At 51.8% G+C, this 22869-nt stretch overlaps 1 protein-coding gene across 1 annotated transcript in view; it reads left to right on the plus strand.

Annotated features, from left to right (window-relative positions):
* Positions 1-2199: 2199 nt before the first annotated feature.
* The window catches only part of WDR26 (WD repeat domain 26), a 49877-nt gene continuing 29207 nt past the window's right edge, over positions 2200-22869 (plus strand). The window contains exons 1-3 of the mRNA XM_044291847.1: positions 2200-2919; positions 14830-14929; positions 15115-15171. Of these exons, the coding sequence (XP_044147782.1) occupies positions 2633-2919; positions 14830-14929; positions 15115-15171 (444 nt within the window). The 5' untranslated portion in view covers positions 2200-2632. The remainder of the gene's footprint in view (positions 2920-14829; positions 14930-15114; positions 15172-22869) is intronic.

A 22869-nucleotide genomic window follows, 5' to 3' on the forward strand; every position in this document is an offset into this window, starting at 1 on the left:
CGCACTTTTACGGAACAGGTGCGGACCCATTCATTTTCAATGGGGCTAGAATGTGCTGTCCGCATCCGCACTTTTCAGATCCGCAAGAAAATAGAACATGTCCTATTCTTGTCCGCAGCTGCGGACAAGAAAAGGCATTTTCTATGAGAGTGACTGCAATGTGCAGTCCGTAAAATACGGAACGCACATTGCCGGTGTCCGTGTTTTGCGGATTCGCAAAACACATACGGACGTGTGAATGGACCCTCAGGCGTACCAATTTACCATAGACTTTTCCTGCCCTTCATCAGCGCAGGGCGCATTGAATGTAGGCAGCCTGTTATACTACATGGAAGATACATCATATTGGACTGTAGTAATCAGGGTAAATTGCCGTGTTGGCACTTTGCGATAAATAAGTGGGTTTTGGGTTACAGCTTGGGCACTCAGTTTGTAAGAGGTTAACCATCACTGACCTATAAGGCGGCATAACCATCCGGACCCCCTGTACGAGCACAGCCGCTCTGTACGACGGGATCCAGTTCTTGAGCACTCAAGGCTATTTTCTGAAGGGTGCTATGTTTTAATAGACAAGCCCCCAAAAGCACATCACTCCGAGGGTCCATCCGCGGAGACCCCCAATAATCAAAAGAGCGAAGTCTCCTATGTGAATTGGTGACCGCCGCTCCATTCGCTTCCGTGGGACTGACAGATCTAGACAGGCGCTGTACTCACCAGTCCCATAGACAGTGAACGGAGCGGCTGTCTCTCTTCACATCGCACTCTCATGAGCGGAGCCCCCGTACCCTGATCGGGCAGCCGTACGAATGGAATTTGTTAAAAAATCTGCCGCCTTGAGCAGCGAGGTGCCAGCCCCTCGTCCTTGATGGACAGAGTCAGACATCTTGCCCGACCCTGTTATTCTCATGCATGCGCTGTTGCACTGAGTTAGCCGAGCAGTGCAGATGCCGACTGCGCATGCGCCTCTACTAAGAGCAACGCCAGAGGCAACATGTCTGACCCTGTCAATCGAGTGGGACCCGGGGGGAGTCTCTTGAGCAGCGGGGCCACAAGAAGTTAGATTTATTTTTTTATAAATTCGAATTCGCACCTAACGGTTCACTCATCTCTAGTTTATACGGCATCCAAGGGGTTAACAATGCCCCCCCCCCCTCAGTTCCGCCATGTATGGAAGCCTATCAGGCACAGCGCCATCCATTGTACAGTGGCTGTTCTTGGTATTGCAACCGATGAACGTGACGTCATGGAGCGGATGCTGGGAGTCGGACCCCCACTGATCAGATATGGATGGCTTGTTCTAGCGGTAGCAGCGCAGCCATCAAACCGAATATGGCTGCAGTGCGACTCAAAAGTGGCCGCCACCCCAGGATTGTAAAATTGCAAATTAGCGGTCTTGGCAGCAGCAACTTGTGATTCCTGCTTGGACCCCCCCCCCCATACAGTTCGTTGGCGGCGCTGCTACACCAGGTTTCATGACCCAAAATCACCACCAAACTCTACATATTTGGGATCACCGTTATCATACTGAGCGGCTGAACAGTAAGGTCTACACGACGACACTATGATAGTCTATGGTGTCGCACTGCGACATGCTGCGACGCGAAAGTCCATCTCGAATTGATTTTTTACGACTGGATTTTTTACTGAATGTCGTCGTGTAGACCTAGCCGCAAAATGAGAGGCCCAAAAAAACTGAAAAAAACAAAAACAAAACAAAACACTAATTTCCTCAAGAAAGAGTTAAGAAAACCGAGCCTGTGTGTCGCTACGTCAGCAGTTACGGCTCTCAAAAAGGGGGAGAAAGAAAAAAAAAGAAGCTGCATTTGGAAGGGGTTGTAAGGTTGTAAATAAAGCTTGTAAAACTTCAAACTAGGATAAAAAAAAAAAAAAAAAAAAAGAAAGTACTCCCATGAAGATGGACAACCCCTTTAAGGAGCAGCAGCCACTACTGCCACACAGATGCTGGGAGTCGTAGTCCCACCAAGAACAACTGTCAAAAGAAAAGCTTTGTGGCTCTCACTACTTCCCCGGGGAGGCCGCCGCAGAACTACAAGTCCCGGCATGACCCGCGCAGACAGCTGATTCCGGTCCGGTCCGGGCCGCCCCGGTTTCGTCGCAGCCGCTCGCACTCCCTCAGCCCCGGCAGCCGTCAGTGGACGCCCCCGTCCGGACTGAGCCCCGGTGGTGACGCCGCGTTGTTTTTGTTATTGTCGTTCCCCGGGTCCCCTCCTCCTGCAGAGCCGGAAGTGAGCGCTCAGCCTCTATAGGCATTTCCGGTGACGTCACGGCTTGGACTCCATTAGTGCCGCAGCTGAGGGGGAAGCCGCCTGTGACAGCCCCGGAGCCGCCGAGCAGCGGCCGCGGATCTTCCCCCCTCCCTCCTCCTCCCGTTCCCCGCTTCCCTCCCCGTCCTCACCTCCACACCCCGGGAGGGGGACGACGCGGTGTCCTCTCTCCTCAGCCACCAACCACGGCCGCTCTCGGTGAGGAAACTCTGGCCTCCGCTTCCTCCTCGGACTCGGACACCGGCCGAGCGACCCCTCCCCCGCGGAAGAAGCTCCGAGCCTCGGAGGAGGCGGCGGCGGCAGCTCAATCGGTCATTCCCGGCGGTAGAGGAGCAAGCGGGGGGAACATGCAAGCCAACGGGGCAGCGGCTGGGGCGGGGGGCTCGGGCGGACAGGAGCCGGACAGCGGCGCCCCCTCCTCCCCCTCACAGAACGGGGAGGCCTCGTCCTCCGGTACCGGCGGGGAGCAGGCTCACTCTAACGGTCTCCTCAGCACCAGCAACGGGGCCTCGTCCTCCTGTGCCGCCTCCAGCACCGCCGAGCAGCCGGGCCTGAAGAAGAAGAAGCGGCTGAGCCAGGCCGACGAGGACGTCATCCGCCTGATCGGTCAGCACCTGCACGGCCTGGGCCTCAAGTGAGTGTCTGCGGGGGAGGGCCTATGTCGCGACATATCGGCCTCTTGCGTCGCCATATTGTCGTCCTGTTGATGTGTAGGGGTCCGCCTATAGCGATGCAGCCGCTCCTAGACTGTCGTGTGTGTGTGACGTCAGGCGGTGACGACATGTCGGGATGTAAACAGGAGGCGAGAGGGGCTCTCCTGGCCCCAGAGGAGGGGGCAGCGCCGAGACTACAACACCCAGCATGCCGGGGGTCGTAGTTGCTGCAGCAGGGTGCTGACAGTCTGATGGTAAAGGAGTTATTAGTGGTAGATGGGTGACGTCACTAGTGTGGGCATCCTGATGTAATGTGTGACGTCATACTCTGTAAATACATTGTTTACTGTCTGCACTGCCCCCTATGGACAGGATCAGAAGAGAAGAGTCTGTTCATGGCTGTCAGTGTGTCTCTGCATCTTTCTGACTGTGTGCCCGCCCCCCTGCATCTTTCTGACTGTGTGCCCGCCCCCCTGCATCTTTCTGACTGTGTGCCCGCCCCCCTGCATCTTTCTGACTGTGTGCCCGCCCCCCTGCATCTTTCTGACTGTGTGCCCGCCCCCTGCATCTTTCTGACTGTGTGCCCGCCCCCTGCATCTTTCTGACTGTGTGCCCGCCCCCTGCATCTTTCTGACTGTGTGCCCGCCCCCTGCATCTTTCTGACTGTGTGCCCGCCCCCTGCATCTTTCTGACTGTGTGCCCGCCCCCCTGCATCTTTCTGACTGTGTGCCCGCCCCCCTGCATCTTTCTGACTGTGTGCCCGCCCCCCTGCATCTTTCTGACTGTGTGCCCGCCCCCCTGCATCTTTCTGACTGTGTGCCCGCCCCCCTGCATCTTTCTGACTGTGTGCCCGCCCCCCCTGCATCTTTCTGACTGTGTGCCCGCCCCCCTGCATCTTTCTGACTGTGTGCCCGCCCCCCTGCATCTTTCTGACTGTGTGCCCGCCCCCCCTGCATCTTTCTGACGTGTGCCCGCCCCCCTGCATCTTTCTGACTGTGTGCCCGCCCCCCTGCATCTTTCTGACTGTGTGCCCGCCCCCCTGCATCTTTTCTGACTGTGTGCCCGCCCCCCTGCATCTTTCTGACTGTGTGCCCGCCCCCCTGCATCTTTCTGACTGTGTGCCCGCCCCCCCTGCATCTTTCTGACTGTTGTCCCGCCCCCCTGCATCTTTCTGCTGTTGCCCGCCCCCCTGCATCTTTCTGACTGTGTGCCCGCCCCCCTGCATCTTTCTGACTGTGTGCCCGCCCCCCTGCATCTTTCTGACTGTGTGCCCGCCCCCCTGCATCTTTCTGACTGTGTGCCCGCCCCCCTGCATCTTTCTGACTGTGTGCCCGCCCCCCTGCATCTTTCTGACTGTGTGCCCGCCCCCCTGCATCTTTCTGACTGTGTGCCCGCCCCCCTGCATCGCATCTTTCTGACTGTGTGCCCGCCCCCCTGCATCTTCTGACTGTGTGCCCGCCCCCCTGCATCTTTCTGACTGTGTGCCCGCCCCCCTGCATCTTTCTGACTGTGTGCCCGCCCCCCTGCATCTTTCTGACTGTGTGCCCGCCCCCCCTGCATCTTTCTGACTGTGTGCCCGCCCCCCTGCATCTTTCTGACTGTGTGCCCGCCCCCCTGCATCTTTCTGACTGTGTGCCCGCCCCCCTGCATCTTTCTGACTGTGTGCCCGCCCCCCTGCATCTTTCTGACTGTGTGCCCGCCCCCCTGCATCTTTCTGACTGTGTGCCCGCCCCCCTGCATCTTTCTGACTGTGTGCCCGCCCCCCTGCATCTTTCTGACTGTGTGCCCGCCCCCCTGCATCTTTCTGACTGTGTGCCCGCCCCCCCTGCATCTTTCTGACTGTGTGCCCGCCCCCCTGCATCTTTCTGACTGTGTGCCCGCCCCCCTGCATCTTTCTGACTGTGTGCCCGCCCCCCTGCATCTTTCTGACTGTGTGCCCGCCCCCCTGCATCTTTCTGACTGTGTGCCCGCCCCCCTGCATCTTTCTGACTGTGTGCCCGCCCCCCTGCATCTTTCTGACTGTGTGCCCGCCCCCCTGCATCTTTCTGACTGTGTGCCCCGCCCCCCTGCATCTTTCTGACTGTGTGCCCGCCCCCCTGCATCTTTCTGACTGTGTGCCCGCCCCCCTGCATCTTTCTGACTGTGTGCCCGCCCCCCTGCATCTTTCTGACTGTGTGCCCGCCCCCCTGCATCTTTCTGACTGTGTGCCCGCCCCCCCTGCATCTTTCTGACTGTGTGCCCGCCCCCCCTGCATCTTTCTGACTGTGTGCCCGCCCCCCTGCATCTTTCTGACTGTGTGCCCGCCCCCCTGCATCTTTCTGACTGTGTGCCCGTCCCCCCCCTGCATCTTTCCTGACTGTGTGTGCCCGCCCCCCCCCCCTGCATCTTTCTGACTGTTTCGCCAGGATCAACCCCCCCCCCCTGCATCTTTCTGACTGTGTGCCCGCCCCCCCCCACCTGCATCTTTCTGACTGTGTGCCGCCTCCCCCCCTGCTCTTTCTGACTGTGTGCCCGCCCCCCCCTGCATCTTTCTGACTGTGTGCCCGCCCCCCCCTGCATCTTTCTGACTGTGTGCCCGCCCCCCCCCTGCATCTTTCTGACTGTGTGCCCGCCCCCCCCTGCATCTTTCTGACTGTTGCCCGCCCCCCCTGCATCTTTCTGACTGTGTGCCCGCCCCCCCCTGCATCTTCTGACTGTGTGCCCGCCCCCCCTGCATCTTTCTGACTGTGTGCACCCGCCCCCCCCCTGCATCTTTCTGACTGTGTTCCCGCCCCCCCCCTGCATCTTTCTGACTGTGTGCCCGCCCCCCCCTGCATCTTTCTGACTGTGTGCCCGCCCCCCCCTGCATCTTTCTGACTGTGTGCCCGCCCCCCCCTGCATCTTTCTGACTGTGTGCCCGCCCCCCCTGCATCTTTCTGACTGTGTGCCCGCCCCCCCCTGCATCTTTCTGACTGTGTGCCCGCCCCCCCTGCATCTTTCTGACTGTGTGCCCGCTCCCCCCTGCATCTTTCTGACTGTGTGCCCGCTCCCCCCTGCATCTTTCTGACTGTGTGCCCGCCCCCCCCTGCATCTTTCTGACTGTGTGCCCGCCCCCCCCCTGCATCTTTCTGACTGTGTGCCCGCCCCCCCCCCTGCATCTTTCTGACTGTGTGCCCGCCCCCCCCTGCATCTTTCTGACTGTGTGCCCGCCCCCCCCCTGCATCTTTCTGACTGTGTGCCCGCCCCCCCCTGCACCTTTCTGACTGTGTGCCCGCCCCCCCCCTGCACCTTTCTGACTGTGTGCCCGCCCCCCCCTGCACCTTTCTGACTGTGTGCCCGCCCCCCCTGCACCTTTCTGACTGTGTGCTCGCCCCCCCCCTGCATCTTTCTGACTGTGTGCTCGCCCCCCCCCTGCATCTTTCTGACTGTGTGCTCGCCCCCCCCCTGCATCTTTCTGACTGTGTGCCCGCCCCCCCTGCATATTTCTGACTGTGTGCCCGCCCGCCCCCCCCCTGCATCTTTCTGACTGTGTGCTCGCCCCCCCCCTGCATCTTTCTGACTGTGTGCTCGCCCCCCCCCTGCACCTTTCTGACTGTGTGCTCGCCCCCCCCCCTGCACCTTTCTGACTGTGTGCTCGCCCCCCCCTGCACCTTTCTGACTGTGTGCTCGCCCCCCCCCTGCACCTTTCTGACTGTGTGCTCGCCCCCCCCCCCTGCACCTTTCTGACTGTGTGCTCGCCCCCCCCCCCTGCACCTTTCTGACTGTGTGCTCGCCCCCCCCCCCTGCACCTTTCTGACTGTGTGCTCGCCCCCCCCCCTGCACCTTTCTGACTGTGTGCTCGCCCCCCCCTGCACCTTTCTGACTGTGTGCCAGACTAGCTGGAATCCTTATCCTACAGATCAATGGTCTCCTGCACCAGCATGCTGACTGCCTCCCATGGCTGGCCATACAGTGAGTGACACGTGAGGCGGGGGAGCAGCTGACAGCCTGCCCGTTGTATGACAAGCAGGTGGTGCCCCCCGATCAGCTGGCAGCGGCCATGTGTGTGCCCGGCCTGAAGTCACTGTCTGTTTATAGAGCGGCTTATCTCTCAGCCGCAGGCCTCGCTCTCGGGTGTCATATGTGCTCCTCTAATGATTAGCCAGTGCCCGTGTCGGGGGCATCACCCTTCTGCTACCCAGGGGCATCGCCGCTTCCACAAGTAGTCCCTGTCTATACCAGGTGACGGGCGCCTGACTGTCATGTGTAAACCCTCCATGTATTGTATTGTTTGTGCCGGATTATCAGACTTTCTGGATTATCAGAATGGCAATTTAAAGAGACCCCCCCCCCCCCCTTATATTTATGATGCTGGGTTTTCATGGTGACCAGACGTGTAGACCTGAATAGGAAGAGCTGTGCACCTACAAATCAGCTCGGGAGGGCCCCCGTTCTCGTGGCCCCCAACTTGTCAGACCGGGTGTGACTCCCCCTGGAAGGCCGGGGTTGCTGCTGAGCTGCGGCTGTTGGCACAGTTGAGCCTGATTTGCACTGCGGTGCTTGCAGCTGCTCCCGTCTTCTTTGTGTCTTCCATCTTGCCTCTGTCTTCTCCTGTCGGGCGGCAGACGAGGGGTTAATGTCCGCCTGCTCTACAAGGCTGATGACGGAGGGTGATGTTTACATCCAGTAGTGCGCTGAGGAAGAGGAGGGCTCACTATTACTCTGCTGACACAAGGGAGGGAGGGCAGCGCTCTGGACGTGGGGGGAGGGGGAGATACTGGAGGAATCCTCACAACCCCGGGGGTCTCTGAGGGAGTGTAATCTGGGGGTATTACATAGCCCCTCTGCCTGTTCACCCCCGGTGGGGGGTAGGTGCTGACCTTTGTCACCTACACATGGCAGTAAACAACTGGCAGGCACTGGCGGATTAACCATGAGATGCCTGGGTAATAATGGGCAAACAAGAAGTCACTGACCCCCTCCCTCCCCCCCAAAACATGAAGAACCATATTGGGCCCCTGTGTGATCAGGTTGTGGTCTGGTGTACTGTACCACCATTGCGCAGATCACCATTAAGCCCCCGCATTTGGGATCCATACTATACAAAAGATCCTGGTTGCGGTTTATTGGTAGTCTCTTCCAGCAGACCGCCATAGTCGCTGTGTCCAGCATAGCCAGATCCCCACTGTGGATCCATCACAAATGCCTGCTTTTGGACGGAAATGCATCGGATCCCATTAGTCGGTGTCCGGCTATCCCTCGGGTAGTTCTCTGCGGAACGAGTCGCGTTCTTTAAAGGGGTTTTCCAAGTTTGAAAAGGGGGAGGGATCGGTCTGGACCTGTGGAAGGAACCGTACTTGACCTGCTCCTCACTGCAGGGTTCGGCTCCTTTGGCCCTTAGCTGCCAATGACATGCTGCAGTCCTGCATGTCAGCATCCGGGTTGACAGGGCTGATGTGGCCCCTGGCAAGCAAGATGTGGATATCCTCTGGATAGGTCATCAGTAGTGTTGAGCGAACTTGTGTTTCTAAGTTCGGCGTCTAAAGTTCGGGTTATCGAAGAATCTCGTTATTTAGAATCTTCGATAACTGAACCCGAACTTAACACAAGTTCGCTCAACACTAGTCATCAGTATCTGGTTGGTGGGGGGTACGACACCTGGGACCCTCCACTGATCAGCAGCTGTTTGAGAAGGCTACTGCACTTGTCCAGTAACCCTTCGACCTTGTGTCTGCTCACCAAGCACAGCGCCGCACGTTGTATAGTGGCAGTGCTCTGTATTGCAGCTCTGCCTAATTAGCATAAATGTGGTTGAGCTGCGTCTAGGTCATGTGACCGATGAACGTGACGGCGCTGGCCTAGGAAGAGCCGGAGAAGGCCGCAGCGCTCACAGGAATGCTGGTGCTAGGGGTGGGCGATATCATCAGACATATCCCCCAGAGCCAGTGCCATCAGCCCCAAGCCCCATGGCATTTGCCATCATCTGCCATCAGACATGTCCCCCAGAGCCAGTGCCATCAGCCCCAAGCCCCATGGCATTTGCCATCATCTGCCATCAGACATGTCCCCCAGAGCCAGTGCCATCAGCCCCATGGCATTTGCCATCATCTGCCATCAGACATGTCCCCCAGAGCCAGTGCCATCAGCCCCATGGCATTTGCCATCATCTGCCATCAGACATGTCCCCCAGAGCCAGTGCCATCAGCCCCATGGCATTTGCCATCATCTGCCATCAGACATGTCCCCAGAGCCAGTGCCATCAGCCCCATGGCATTTGCCATCATCTGCCATCAGACATGTCCCCCAGAGCCAGTGCCATCAGCCCCATGGCATTGGCCATCATCTGCCATCAGACATAGTCCCCCAGAGCCAGTGCCATCAGCCCCATGGCATTTGCCATCATCTGCCATCAGACATGTCCCCCAGAGCCAGTGCCATCAGCCCATGGCATTTGCCATCATCTGCCATCAGACATGTCCCCCAGAGCCAGTGCCATCAGCCCCATGGCATCTGCCATCAGACATGTCCCCCAGAGCCAGTGCCATCAGCCCCATGGCATTGGCCATCATCTGCCATCAGACATGTCCCCCAGAGCCAGTGCCATCAGCCCCAAGCCCCATGGCATTGGCGATCATCTGCCATCAGACATGTCCCCCAGAGCCAGTGCCATCAGCCCCAAGCCCCATGGCATTGGCGATCATCTGCCATCAGACATGTCCCCCAGAGCCAGTGCCATCAGCCCCAAGCCCCATGGCATTGGCCATCATCTGCCATCAGACATGTCCTTGTCCCCCAGAGCCAGTGCCATGAGCCCCAAGCCCCATGGCCATCCTTTGCAAATAGATTCCCCCCACCAGAAGAATTGATATACTTACCTTTCCTGCAGGGTGCTCGGCGAGTCAGCAGTCCGCGGGTGTCGCGTCTTCTTCCCAGCATGCATTGCAGGACCTGACGTCACACACGGCGTCAGCCAGCGGGCTGACACTGTGTGCTCGCCAGGCCCTGGGCACTCCAGTGCAGAGTCGGGAGCCGGAGCCACGGAGCGGTGAGAAGCTTCTTCAATTCACTACCGCTCCGTGGTCATAGCGCAGTCCGGCGATATATGCGATATGGACAAAATCTGTATTGTTGCACAGATTCATATCGTCCATATCTAATATATCGTCCACCCCTAGCTGGTGCCTTCACAAACAGCTGATCGGCAGGGGTCCCGGGCCCCCACCAAACCAGATACTGATGGCCTATAAAGTCTCGGAAAAACCCACGATTCCGCCATTGTTTTTACAGTGACCTGTTACCTTTATTGTGTGGGTACTGCAATACCAAAATTTTGACGTTTCACTACTGTAAAAAAAAAAATTACATATTTTAGTGTGGACTTGTTTATTTTGCGCACAAAAAGGTGGTTGCTGCGGCGAAGTGACGTTTCGGCACCTCCGTGCCTTCATCAGACTAGTGCCGCTGGTGGGAGAAGAAGTTACGTAGTTGTGGACGCAGTGAAGAGTTAGACATGCAGGTAGTACCGCTGGAATATAGAGGCGCCATGGCGCTTCACTTCGCTGCAGCAACCACCTTTTTGTGCGCAAAACAAACAAGTTGCACCAAATACGAATTAGCTGGAGTCTTTGTATTCATTGTTAAAGGGGTGGGAACCCTACTCCAGCAGAATATCCACTGAGTGCTACAAGGGCTCTGCTTGTATATTTTAGTGTGTGTGTGTTTTTACTTTTATGAACTTAAAGGGGGTATCCCATGGTTATTGTTTAAAAAATATATAACTTTTTTTTAAAATAAATCAGACCTCATATAGGACATGACAATCTCTTTGTAACAAAGCCAGAACCAGCCCTGGACCTCAGGGGCAAGTCCATTCTGCTGCAGCTCTCTCCCGATCACCACTCCAGAGCATGTGCGGCCATCTCAGTGAGCAGGACAAAGAAATAAGAAAAAGAGCATACAGCAGGTGGCGCTAATACAGATAGATTTTATTGAATGGCTCAGCAGCTAAAAAATTTTTTTAATTACATGCAATTACAAAAGAATTCAGATCCAGGTGCTGGTTTGGAAAATAGAGAATAATTTTGCATGGAACCACCCCTTATAACTATATATACCTGTGAGGGTGTTGGAAAATGATGAATAAAGATGGGGGTGTTTCGATTTTATTAATTATTTTTATATTGTTATTAAACTATATTTTCATTGGTCCCGCAAGAGAACTTAATTAGATTTTGTACCATACACTACTTTTTATACTGCAGTGTATTGGGCTTTTACGGTGGTCAGGTTGTAACAGGAGTACTGAGATGGCAAGGTGGGGGGATCTTCATTAGGCCCTGCCTGCCATCAGAAAAGCCCGACATCCTGCAGTGCCGCTATTGGGGCACCGAGGGAGCCCTCTCCCAGTCTCTAACCACTCAGCGATTGCTATTGACCGCAGCATATAAGAGGTTGAACCAGGGCGGTTTGAGTCAAAGCTACTGACTACAGCTTAAAAATGTTAATATTGTATAATTAAGTTATTAACTTTCATCTAAATTTAGGAATGTTAATCATGTGTTTTTTTTTTTTTAGTTTTTTATTTTATGTTCTATCAATCTAAGGCCCTTATTTATCAAACACCATGATAAGGAGAGTGTTCTAGTGGTGATAGATAATCAGTCCTCTTCTCTCCTGTCTCTCCTGTCCTTATACTATATACAGTGATAATCAGGGTGTTCTAGTGGTGATAGATAATCAGTCCTCTTCTCTCCTGTGTTCTCTCCTGTCCTTATACTATATACAGTGATAATCAGGGTGTTCTAGTGGTGATAGATAATCAGTCCTCTTCTCTCCTGTGTTCTCTCCTGTCCTTATACTATATACAGTGATAATCACGGTGTTCTAGTGGTGATAGATAATCAGTTCTCTCCTGCCCCTTAAACTAGTTATCTTCATGCTTCTCTGAGGCCCTTAGGTTACATTACCTGACACTGCTGCACATGCACAGTAGTAAAGACCAGAAGAAGTTGTTCACCCCCTGGGCATGTCTACAGTCTTCTCAGCACTGGTAGAACAGGAAGACAGTATTAAAGGGTGTGTGTGTGTGTGTGAATTAGTAACTTTTCCCAGATGCCCGCAGTCTGCCTCTGCCATCGTGGAAACAATCCTCCTTACCTGCTTACCGCCGCTCTGGTCCTCCCAGCTCATGTGTCCCTCTTCCAGTCCGCAGCCTGTTTAATTCGGCCCCGGCACAGTCGTGATCATCTGCTCCACTGCAGGCAAGAAGTGGCTTCAGCAGTGATATCTCTTGTGGACAAGTCTGAATCCAGTCATTGGCTGCAGTGGAGCAGATGATCATGCCCATGACAGAGGGGAAGTAAACAAGCTGCAGACCAGAAGATACACTGGGAGCCAGTGTGCAGGACCGGCGGATAGCAGGTATGAAGCTTTCCATAGCGGAGGCAGGCTGCGGGTGGCACAACAGTCCTGGAGGATCAAGTGGAGTATGTGGTGCTAGTTATCCTGGCAAGGATGGTTGTACACACAGATCACGGTGGCCGTCCTCACACCGGTACCCTCCTAGGGCTATGTAGTGATAGAAGACCCTGGTGGGCTCCTGCCTAGCAGTAGTGGGGTTACCTTTGGTGTTGCGTCTTCTGGCAGGGTGCAAGGCAGGAGTATGAATGCAGGTGCAATGGCCGGCAAATGCTGATTGAGTCGGTGACTAGGTAGTTGATGCAAATCAAGTCTGTCTCCACTAAAGTGCAGAATAGGAGTAGTAGTACACCTAACAGTATTGAGGCATAATTCCACCAGCAGTTCACAGTGCAATTCTTCCCAGTAGCAATGTATGGATAGCAGAAATCTCTGTGCAGAATCTATTAGGCCTTGAGGTTTTTGGTATAGATTCTGTAATTCACGGATTGAGGGGTACAGATGTAAGACACGGCTGACCAAACCGTCTGGGTGTGGAAGGAAAGGTGCGTTAGAAATGTTCCCTCTCGCAGCAGCAAAGTCTCTCTGCCATAAACGTGCACAACACCTTGCTGACTGACTCCAATGCACGGCCTTGCAGATTCTGGACCTTACCGTTTGCTTAAGTAGTTATGGTCTCAGAGATGATGGTTCTGAGGAGCTCACACAACAAAGGACTGGAACTCCCTCTAACCACGGTGGACCGAGGTCCATCTCCGGGTGACCTAAAAGGGGCGGAGTCAGTGTGTTTAAAGGGAATGTGTCATCAGCAAAATTACCTTTTGGTTTAAATTGCGTTAAGCATTTTTGATATTTTGAATTGTCCATGTGACCTCCTATAGTTTTAAAACCCATACAATTGGTATTGGCCACTAAATTGGCGCCACTTCTTGGTCAGTACAGAGCACTTTACTGCAGTTACCTGCTTATCTGACATTCTAGACCTGCCTGTAATTATACCACCTCTGTGTTTAGATAGGCCAGGATCCACCATTCACAATAAGTGATTGTCAAAGCTACTCTATGCACCGGGCATGCCTGGAAGTCGATGAGGTCCCCCTCCTGGCCGTAAAGCCATTTTCTTAATGCTTTCTAAATTCTGTAAAGAACAGATCAGGCAAGATGGCCGCTCCCGTAATTCTGTTCAGGGACTAGAATAAAACATTTGTAATCAGAAATACAAAGAAAGAGGAAAGAAAAAAAAAAAAAAAAAAAAAAAAAACAGATTAGAAACAATTGTCACTGACAAAAAAAATTTAGACTTTTTTTTATATATATATATATATATATATATATATATATATATATATATATATATATATAATGGAAACGAAAAAAGGACAGCACTCCAAGTAAAAGTGATGATGATTTAATCACCCATGTGCAGGCAACGTTTCAGCTCATACAAGAGCCTTTGTCAAGCTTGACAAAGGCTCTTGTATGAGCTGAAACGTTGCCTGCACATGGGTGATTAAATCATCATCACTTTTACTTGGAGTGCTGTCCTTTTTTCGTTTCCTATTGATGGGGTAAGCTGCTACATCCCTGGACATAGCACCCTTTTTGTATTCCGGTGCCGCCATTGCTTTCTATATATATATATATATATATATATATATATATATATATATATATATATATATATATATATATATATATATATATTATATATATATATATATATTTTTTTTTTTTTAACCTATCCATACAATACTAACGAGTAGGCAAATACCGCAAAAAAAATTATATAAAAATTTGTACGTTACAACATATGACAATAAACCTTCAGAACTTTCAGACTTCACAGCACTGGGTTCAACAGCAGAGACCTCCAACCCCAGCCAGTGCAGGAGAGTGTCAGCTGTGTGGTACAGCTGCACCTGCCGCGTATGGAGCCCCCGCCATAGTGTCCCCGCACACATGTATGGCCGATGTTACCATGGGATAAATATGGGAATGCATGGTGTCCTTTTCATTGCTTTGTTTTGGAGATAGCAGCGGGTCCCAGGGGCATGTAACATTGGTGGGGTATCCCAGCAATATGCCATGTCCCAGATTGGCAGACCACTTTAAAGGTGACGTGCGGTGGTGCATTACACACTCGCTATATAATCAGCGCTCTGACTATTTTTGCGGCTTTGTGATCTAGCAAGATCAACAATTTTTTGATGATCACCGTAAACTAGCAATTTGGGACCATTATTGGCTTCTAGAAGCTGTTTTTTGCTGCAACTCTAGTTTATTGGGGGGGGGGTGTATTGCACAATGAATGTGTCTCTGTGCAGCGACCAGAAAGTGGTTGCAGTATGCTCGGTGACACTCCAGTCAGGGTTGAAATTTAAAAACCAAAAACCCTACCTTGGGCATCTAGAGTTGCGTTGTGCCGAGGCGAGCTGCGTCCGTCCGTGTGCATGCTGCAGCCCATGTCGTGGGTCCCGGTAAGTGGAGCGGCTTCTGACACTGTGTCTCTCTTGCAGCCAGACGGTTGATCTCCTCATGCAAGAATCAGGATGCCGGTTAGAGCACTCATCTGCTACCAAATTCCGCAACCATGTCATGGAAGGGGAGTGGGATAAGGTAATGATGCCACTCCGTTACTCCTTTCATAGTAGGTCCTGGTCAGGGGTGCACAGTGTTTCGTGTCAGAGCAGCTTCGTACGGATCCCGTGTTTGAAATAATGAGGACTTTTCTTGATTGCTGTGAGGATTTTTTTTTTCTTTTCATCCAGTGTCTTAAGATGATTTTGCTTTGATCTTTTCAGGCAGAGAACGATCTGAACGAGCTGAAGTCTTTGGTGCACTCTCCTCACGCCGTATTGGTAAGAAGCCTTCAATGTCGTGTCCTACGTCTTGTGAGAACGCGCTATGTGTGGCCATCGCTCTTCTGTTTGTTGCATGGGGAGAGGGGTTAATGCAGCTATCGCTGTCGTATGTCCATCATTCGGTTTTGTATGTCTGTACAGATTTGATGTATGGATTTATTTATTTAATTTTTCTCCTAAGTTAAAGGGGTTCTCCTGGACTGAAATATTGAAGATCTTTCCTTAGGGTGGGTCATCAGATTGATTCGGCTTCCGGCACCCAGCTGAACAATTGTTTGCAGGATCTTCGTTGCTGGAAATGGGCTCCAGAATTGCACCGCTCTAGCGCTGTGTAGAGGCCTGGTCTGGTTATACTGCAGCATTCATAGGAGTAATCAGCCCTGACCGTTCACGGACTCCAGCGCCTGCAAACAGCTGACCAGCAGGGTGCTGGACGTCAGGCTGCCGCCCATCTGCTATTGATGACCTATCTTGAGGATTGAGTACTTCAGTCCTGGAAAACCCCTTTAAGGCTCCATTCACTCGTCCGCAATTTCGTTCCGCATTTTGCGGAACGGAATTGCGGACCCATTTGTTCCTATGGGGCAGCACGATGTGAGTCCGCACTTCCGTTCTGCGAAAAATAGAACATGTCCTGGTCTTGTCCGCAATTGCGGACAAGAACAGGCATATTCTATTAGTGCCTGCAATGTGTGGTCCGCAAAATGCGGAACGCAGACTGCCGCTTTCCGTGTTTTGTGGATCCGCAAAACACGTTGCGACCGTGTGAATGGAGCATAAAGGGCATCTGTCAGCAGGTATATACCTATGACACTGGCTGACCTGTTACATGTGCGCTTGGCAGCTGCAGGCGTCTGTGTTGGTCCCATGTTCATATGTTGCCCGCACTGCTGAGAAAAATGATGTTTTATTATATGCAAATGAGCCTCTAGGAGCAACGGGGGCGTTACCGTTACACCTAGAGGCTCTGCTCTCTGCCGCTGCCTCTAGACTTTGACAGGCCCAGGCAGTGAAAGCGTCATAATGCATGGCCCTTTCAAAGTGCAGAGGGTGCAGAGAGAGCAGAGCTTCTAGGTGTAATGGTAGCGCCCCCGTTTCTCCTAGACTTATTTGCAGATATTAACATGCAAAAGATCAGCAAGAATGGGAGCAGACCTACAAAAGGAAGCATACTTACCTGCTTTCCGACATTGGCTCCTGGTTCCTGCGCTCTCCAGCCACCACTGCTCCTCCTCTTAAGTCCCTGGATGTAAACTTCCGGTTTGGCGCAGCTGCAGCGGTGACTTGCTCCTCTACCGTCATAGCAGGTCGTCATTATGGGCCCATGATTGGCTGCAGCAGCATCAAACTGAAAGTTTACATCAAGGGGACATGAGCGGAGACCACAGGAAGCAGGTAAGTAATGCTTCCCTTCGCAGGTTTGCCCAAGAGGGAGGTGTTTTGACAACCCCCCCCTCCCAAATGTGTACAACCCTTTTAAGTCATTATATATAACAGCTGGTATAGCAAAACTCTTGTGTAACCAGTCCCCCCCCCCCCCCCCCCCACCCCACCACCAGTGCTTCCTTGGTCTCCAGTTGGTCTTTGTTTCCTGGGCTCCACGTCAACATCGCTGGAGTCCGGTAACAGGAGAGTGGTGGGCGACCAGGGAAATGTCAGCACAGAAGCGACAGGTGATACAGAGGGTACCGACCACCTTTCCCACTGATGGCCAAACGTTGCCCAGTGTGAACATGCCCTTGAATCAACTGTCAGATGTGGAAACGCTAAGCTGTCGCCTGATCTCCTCTGTTATGTAGACATTAAAATTGATTGGACACCTACAGTAACAATGCTGTCGCTGCTCTGCCGACCTGTAGAAAATCTGCCTGTCATTGAGCCCTTAATCTCACAGGATTGGAAAAAAACCTTTCAGGGCTTATTCAGATGGCAGTGTGTGGTCCGCTGGACACGGTCCGTATGATTCTGCAGGCGACTGTTGGGAAGATAGCGTGCTCGCTAGTGGAAGAGATCTCCGCTATTACATGCAGCGATCTCCTCCACAGCAGGGGGAGGAGTGACCGTCCACTGCTCCCCCCCCCTTTATTTACCATAGCACACTGCCCGGCGGAGGCATCCACCCATTAGTGTGTTTCGTGATGTCACCGGCTCTGATGGGCGGGCTTTAGCGCTTCCCTAGGCGTTTATCGGCCAGAGCAGCGCTAAAGCACGCCCATCAGTGCCGGTGATGTTACCGGGCTCACTGCTGGGCGGAAGCCTCCGCCTGGCAACCCTAAGGAGAGCCCTGTTCGTCACTGCCGCTCCAGAAAATGCCCTGCACGATTCAAGAGGGCATCGGAGCATGAACTGCTCCCATGTTCAAGTCAGGGGGGCTGCCTGGGTGAAAATGGGCCCTTTTTAAATGGATAAATGACACGTTTTCCTGAACCTTTTCATCAATCTGCTCAGCTCCTCCTGCTCGCTAAGAGGCTGCCTGTATCTTAAATTGCATTTTCATGGTGACGGTTCCCTTTAAGTCTGCCAAACCTTGATTTATGGTGAATCTGAAGAGTACAGTCCTAATGTGCACAGTCTTGGGGTCCATTCACACGTCCGCAGTGTTTTGCAGGTCCGCAAATTGCGGATCCACAAAACACCAGGCCGGCACCCCAATAAAAATGCCTATTCTTGTCCGCAGCTGCGGACAAGAATAGGACATGTTCTATTATTTTTTTCGGAGCCACGGACCTGGAAGTTCAGGGCTGCGAATGCGGACAGCACACTGTGCTGTCTGCATCTTTTCCGGCCCCCACTGAAAATGAATGGGTCCGGATCCGTTCTGCAACGTTGCTGAACAGATCCAGATCCATTTTGTGGACGTCTGAATGGACCCTTTATTTTGTTTCCTTCAGTCCGAACTTCCAAGTGAACCCAGCACTGTTCATGCAGAGGGTCAAATCGCCCTATTTGGTCGCTCGTACTGTGCACGTGGACTCCATGCCGTTCTCTGCCTGCACCCTATTGAATTATAAAAATGTCTGAGGAGAGGGCCCGAGTCCCTGTGAGGCTGTTTGTTTCTACCGGAGGTTCCACTCCCTTTCATGAAGCCTTTTTCTGTCAAAATCATGAAATCCCAGTGAACTCCATTATGAGTCAGAGGTTTTTGGTATCTAGCAGAACACAGTGGCTTCCGTAAATAAGTGAAGCCATGATGCAAATGTGAAGGTAGCCTTATAGACAGCTAACTTGCCACCTTCACAGTTATGATGTGCAGAACTGTGAATACAGCTCTGGAGTATAATACAGGATGTAACGCAGGATCAGTACAGGATAAGTAATGTATGTACACAGTGACTGCACCAGCAGAATAGTGAGTGCAGCTCTGGAGTATAATACAGGATGTAACGCAGGATCAGTACAGGATAAGTAATGTATGTACACAGTGACTGCACCAGCAGAATAGTGAGTGCAGCTCTGGAGTATAATACAGGATGTAACTCAGGATCAGTGCAGGATAAGTAATGTAATGTATGTACACAGTGACTCCACCAGCAGAATAGTGAGTGCAGCTCTGGAGTATAATACAGGATGTAACTCAGGATCAGTGCAGGATAAGTAATGTAATGTATGTACACAGTGACTGCACCAGCAGAATAGTGAGTGCAGCTCTGGAGTATAATACAGGATGTAACTCAGGATCAGTGCAGGATAAGTAATGTAATGTATGTACACAGTGACTCCACCAGCAGAATAGTGAGTGCAGCTCTGGAGTATAATACAGGATGTAACTCAGGATCAGTGCAGGATAAGTAATGTAATGTATGTACACAGTGACTCCACCAGCAGAATAGTGAGTGCAGCTCTGGAGTGTACAGAATACCGGGGGCTGTAGTAACCATGGTTGAGTGCAGCCTGGGTTTCCCTAAATATGCAAAGTTGAATCTGGTCCGGCAGCATGGAGCCGTGTGTGATATGATTGTATTGCCTCACTTTTTGACCGTATGTGGACAGAGGCTGGAAATCCTGGTTGGCAGAATGCAGGTCAGTTTGCATGCAGCCTCGTGCTCCACCTGTCCTAAAATATCCCTTCTCCATCCATGTGGGACGCTCCTTCCACTGCCCTGCTCTAGACTATATGGGTATGCGGGGGTCTTCCTGCTCTAGGTCTTGATCTTCTGCCGGTTTGTTATCTGGGTGGTGGATTCGGTAGCCGTGCAGGTAGATGATGGATCTTCTGCGTTCTCTTGTCTTTTGGGGTAATGTGAATTGGCTGCTGAAGTTTCCAGCGATGTTCACTGAACGCTCTCTTTGTGCGCTGCTTTCATTCATTGCACAGTGCAGTTGTGTAGAGGAGATTCTAGTCACCCGGCACATGAGGTCACCCACAGGGGCGAACAGGTGACAATCACAAAAGAAAAGCACAGGGTTTGACATGGAAACCTTTTTTCACAACCTGTATATAGGACTATAATGGAGGCTGTGGAGCGAGAGACTGGGCATCACCATCGCTTTGATCCTCCACCGATCCAGAGAACATCTGAGCGGGCAGAGCTGCTTTACTGCTCTATCCCCACCAGTGCAGAGAATCGTAGCTTGCTCCGCTCACTTAAAGGGGTCCTCTCACTTTAGCAAATAGCATTTATCATGTAGCGAAAATTAATACAAGGCACTTACTAATGTATTGTGATTGTCCATATTGCCTCCTTTGCAGGTTATACACTGCTTGTATCTATTCCCTTCACACTGTAGGAGAAGGCGCCGGCCTATCAGCAACTGCCACGTTCCCAGCGACAAGAGAGACCAGTGCTTTTTCCTGTAGTGTGCAAGCTCGACCACCACTGCTGGATTACTGGGTGGTCGTAACGCCTGGGTCAGAGCAGTGTATAATGTGATGTAAAACATTAATCCAGCCAGCAAAGGAGATAATATGGATAATCACAATACATTAGTAAGTGCCTTGTATTAAAGGGGCTGTCTCATCTTGGACAATGACGGTATTTTGCAGATCGCTAAGTGAAAGATATCATTACATTCAGCTGAGCTAGGCTTATAAGACATGGTGCTAGGTTTAACTGGTGACGGGCTCTGGTCGTGCAGAAGTAAAGAGAAATGGCTAATTCTAAAAAAGGAAGTTGCATTTTGGATGTGACTGTTTTACGGGCTGAGGTGGAGCAGCTTTCAGTCCCTCGGAGCTTGGCTCACGAATTATGAATTATTGGGTCTTTGGTCCCTACGATCTGATCGGTTGGATTATAGCAAGTCCCTGGCTGTGTCACACCATTGCTAGAGATCGTGGTACCATGGTAAAGGGGTATTCCGGTTTTAAAAAGTTATCCCCTCTCCACAGGGTTAGGGGATGACAATTAGATGGGTGGGAGCCTGACCACTGGGTCCCCCACAATCAGCTGCTTGGGCGTGCCCCTTCATTCGTTCTGTACTCTGCCTTCAGCAGTCACACAGAGGGATAGATGAAGCCGCTTGGGGCATGCTCCACCAACCGCTCCTTTTATTTCGGGGTACTTGATACTGCAGGGGTCCTAGTGGTCTTATCCCCGCTGATCCTATGGATGGGGAGGGAATAACTTGAATGGTGAATTTGTCTTTGGGTTGCTATGATGGGTAATCCTTTATTGTGCGGCCTCTCGGCGCTGAATTTCCACTGCAGGTTTATCATTGCAGAGGGTGAAATCCGCAGCACAAACCAACACGCTGCCGACATAAGGTCCACAATGTAGGCCAATTTCCACGGTGGATTTATACGCAGTGCGAGGAGGAGATGAAACAAGTGAACGCTTGCTGGTCGCTGATCACATCTTTTGTGCTGACGCTAGCCCCCTTAGCCTTAAAGCCATTTTCTGTTTTTGTTTTTTTCCCCTCCACTCCTTCAAAAGCCACAATTTGGTCATTTTTTTTTATTTACTTTCGATTACAAACAAAACATAGTTCTGCCACAATTTTATGGGTTTTGTTTTTATGGCGTTCACAATGCGGTAAAACTCACGTTATCTTCACTCTCCGGGTCAGTATGATCACAGCAATACCAAACTTATGTAGTTTTTCTTGTGTTTTAATACTAAAGTTAAAATAAGAATTTGGGGGGGGGGGGGGGGGGGGAAGCACTTTCAACTTTTTTTTATTTTTTTTTTTTGGGGGGGGGGGCGGGGGGGGGGGGTAAAATTGAGCTTCGGGTCAGAGATCCAAAGTCAATTAGTTCAAAGTTTTATTGCTGTGTCCATAGAGCTTCATTTCACCTGAAGTTCGCACGAGACTTCAGTGAATTAATTCGGTAATCACTTCTGTGTCTTTTTAAAAACATCTATCCGAAACCGCTACCAAACGTCGGATTACAAATTTTCGATCAATTATCGCGCAACTTCAGGTGAAACGAAGCCAATACATTTTAAGGGCTCATGCACACTTTTTCTTTCAGTGTCCATTTATTTTTCGGACAAGGATAGTACTGTGCTATTAGGGGTCAGCCGTTCTGTTCCGCAATGCACATAGACGTCATCCGTATTTTTTGCGGACTACAAAATACATACGGTCATGTGCATGAGCCCTAATACTGTACGGATAAATACATTTATATTTTAATAGTACGGGCATTTTGGTAAATGATCTTTAATTTAGTTTCAAAAGTCATTTATTTGGGTTTTAGCATCAGAAAGTAAATGACTAAGCAAAAAAGAATCATAAAACATTTTGCATTATAAAGAGTAGCAAAAACAAGGTAAAGGGGAAAATCTAGTAACATTTCAAGAATGAAACAAATAAATAAACAGTGGGGATTGTAAATCATCGTGCGTGTGTGTGTGGGAGTCAAGGTGTGTGTGTGTGGGTGGGAGTCAAGGGGTGTGTGTGTGTGGGGGGAGTCAAGGGGTGTGTGTGTGTGGGGGGAGTCAAGGGGTGTGTGTGTGTGGGGGGAGTCAAGGTGTGTGTGTGTGGGAGTCAAGGTGTGTGTGTGTGTGGGAGTCAAGGTGTGTGTGTGTGTGGGTCAAGGTGTGTGTGTGTGTGTGTGGGGAGTCAAGGTGTGTGTGTGTGTGTGTGGGAGTCAAGGTGTGTGTGTGTGTGTGGGAGTCAAGGTGTGTGTGTGGGAGTCAAGGTGTGTGTGTGGGAGTCAAGGTGTGTGTGTGGTGAGTCAAGGTGTGTGTGTGGGAGTCAAGGTGTGTGTGTGGGAGTCAAGGTGTGTGTGTGGGAGTCAAGGTGTGTGTGTGGGAGTCAAGGTGTGTGTGTGGGGAGTCAAGGTGTGTGTGTGGGAGTCAAGGTGTGTGTGTGGGAGTCAAGGTGTGTGTGTGGGAGTCAGGTGTGTGTGTGGGAGTCAAGGTGTGTGTGTGGGAGTCAAGGTGTGTGTGTGGGAGTCAAGGTGTGTGTGTGGGAGTCAAGGTGTGTGTGTGGGAGTCAAGGTGTGTGTGTGGGAGTCAAGGTGTTGTGGGAGTCAAGGTGTGTGTGTGGGAGTCAAGGTGTGTGTGTGGGAGTCAAGGTGTGTGTGTGGGAGTCAGGTGTGTGTGTGGGAGTCAAGGGTGTGTGTGTTGGGAGTCAAGGTGTGTGTGTGGGAGTCAAGGTGTGTGTGTGGGAGTCAAGTGTGTGTGTGTGGGAGTCAAGTGTGTGTGTGTGGGAGTCAAGGTGTGTGTGTGTGGGAGTCAAGGTGTGTGTGTGTGGGAGTCAAGGTGTGTGTGTGTGGGAGTCAGGGGTGTGTGTGTGGGAGTCAGGGGTGTG

Source organism: Bufo gargarizans, chromosome 4 (assembly GCF_014858855.1).
Source record: "Bufo gargarizans isolate SCDJY-AF-19 chromosome 4, ASM1485885v1, whole genome shotgun sequence".
NCBI lineage: Eukaryota > Metazoa > Chordata > Amphibia > Anura > Bufonidae > Bufo > Bufo gargarizans.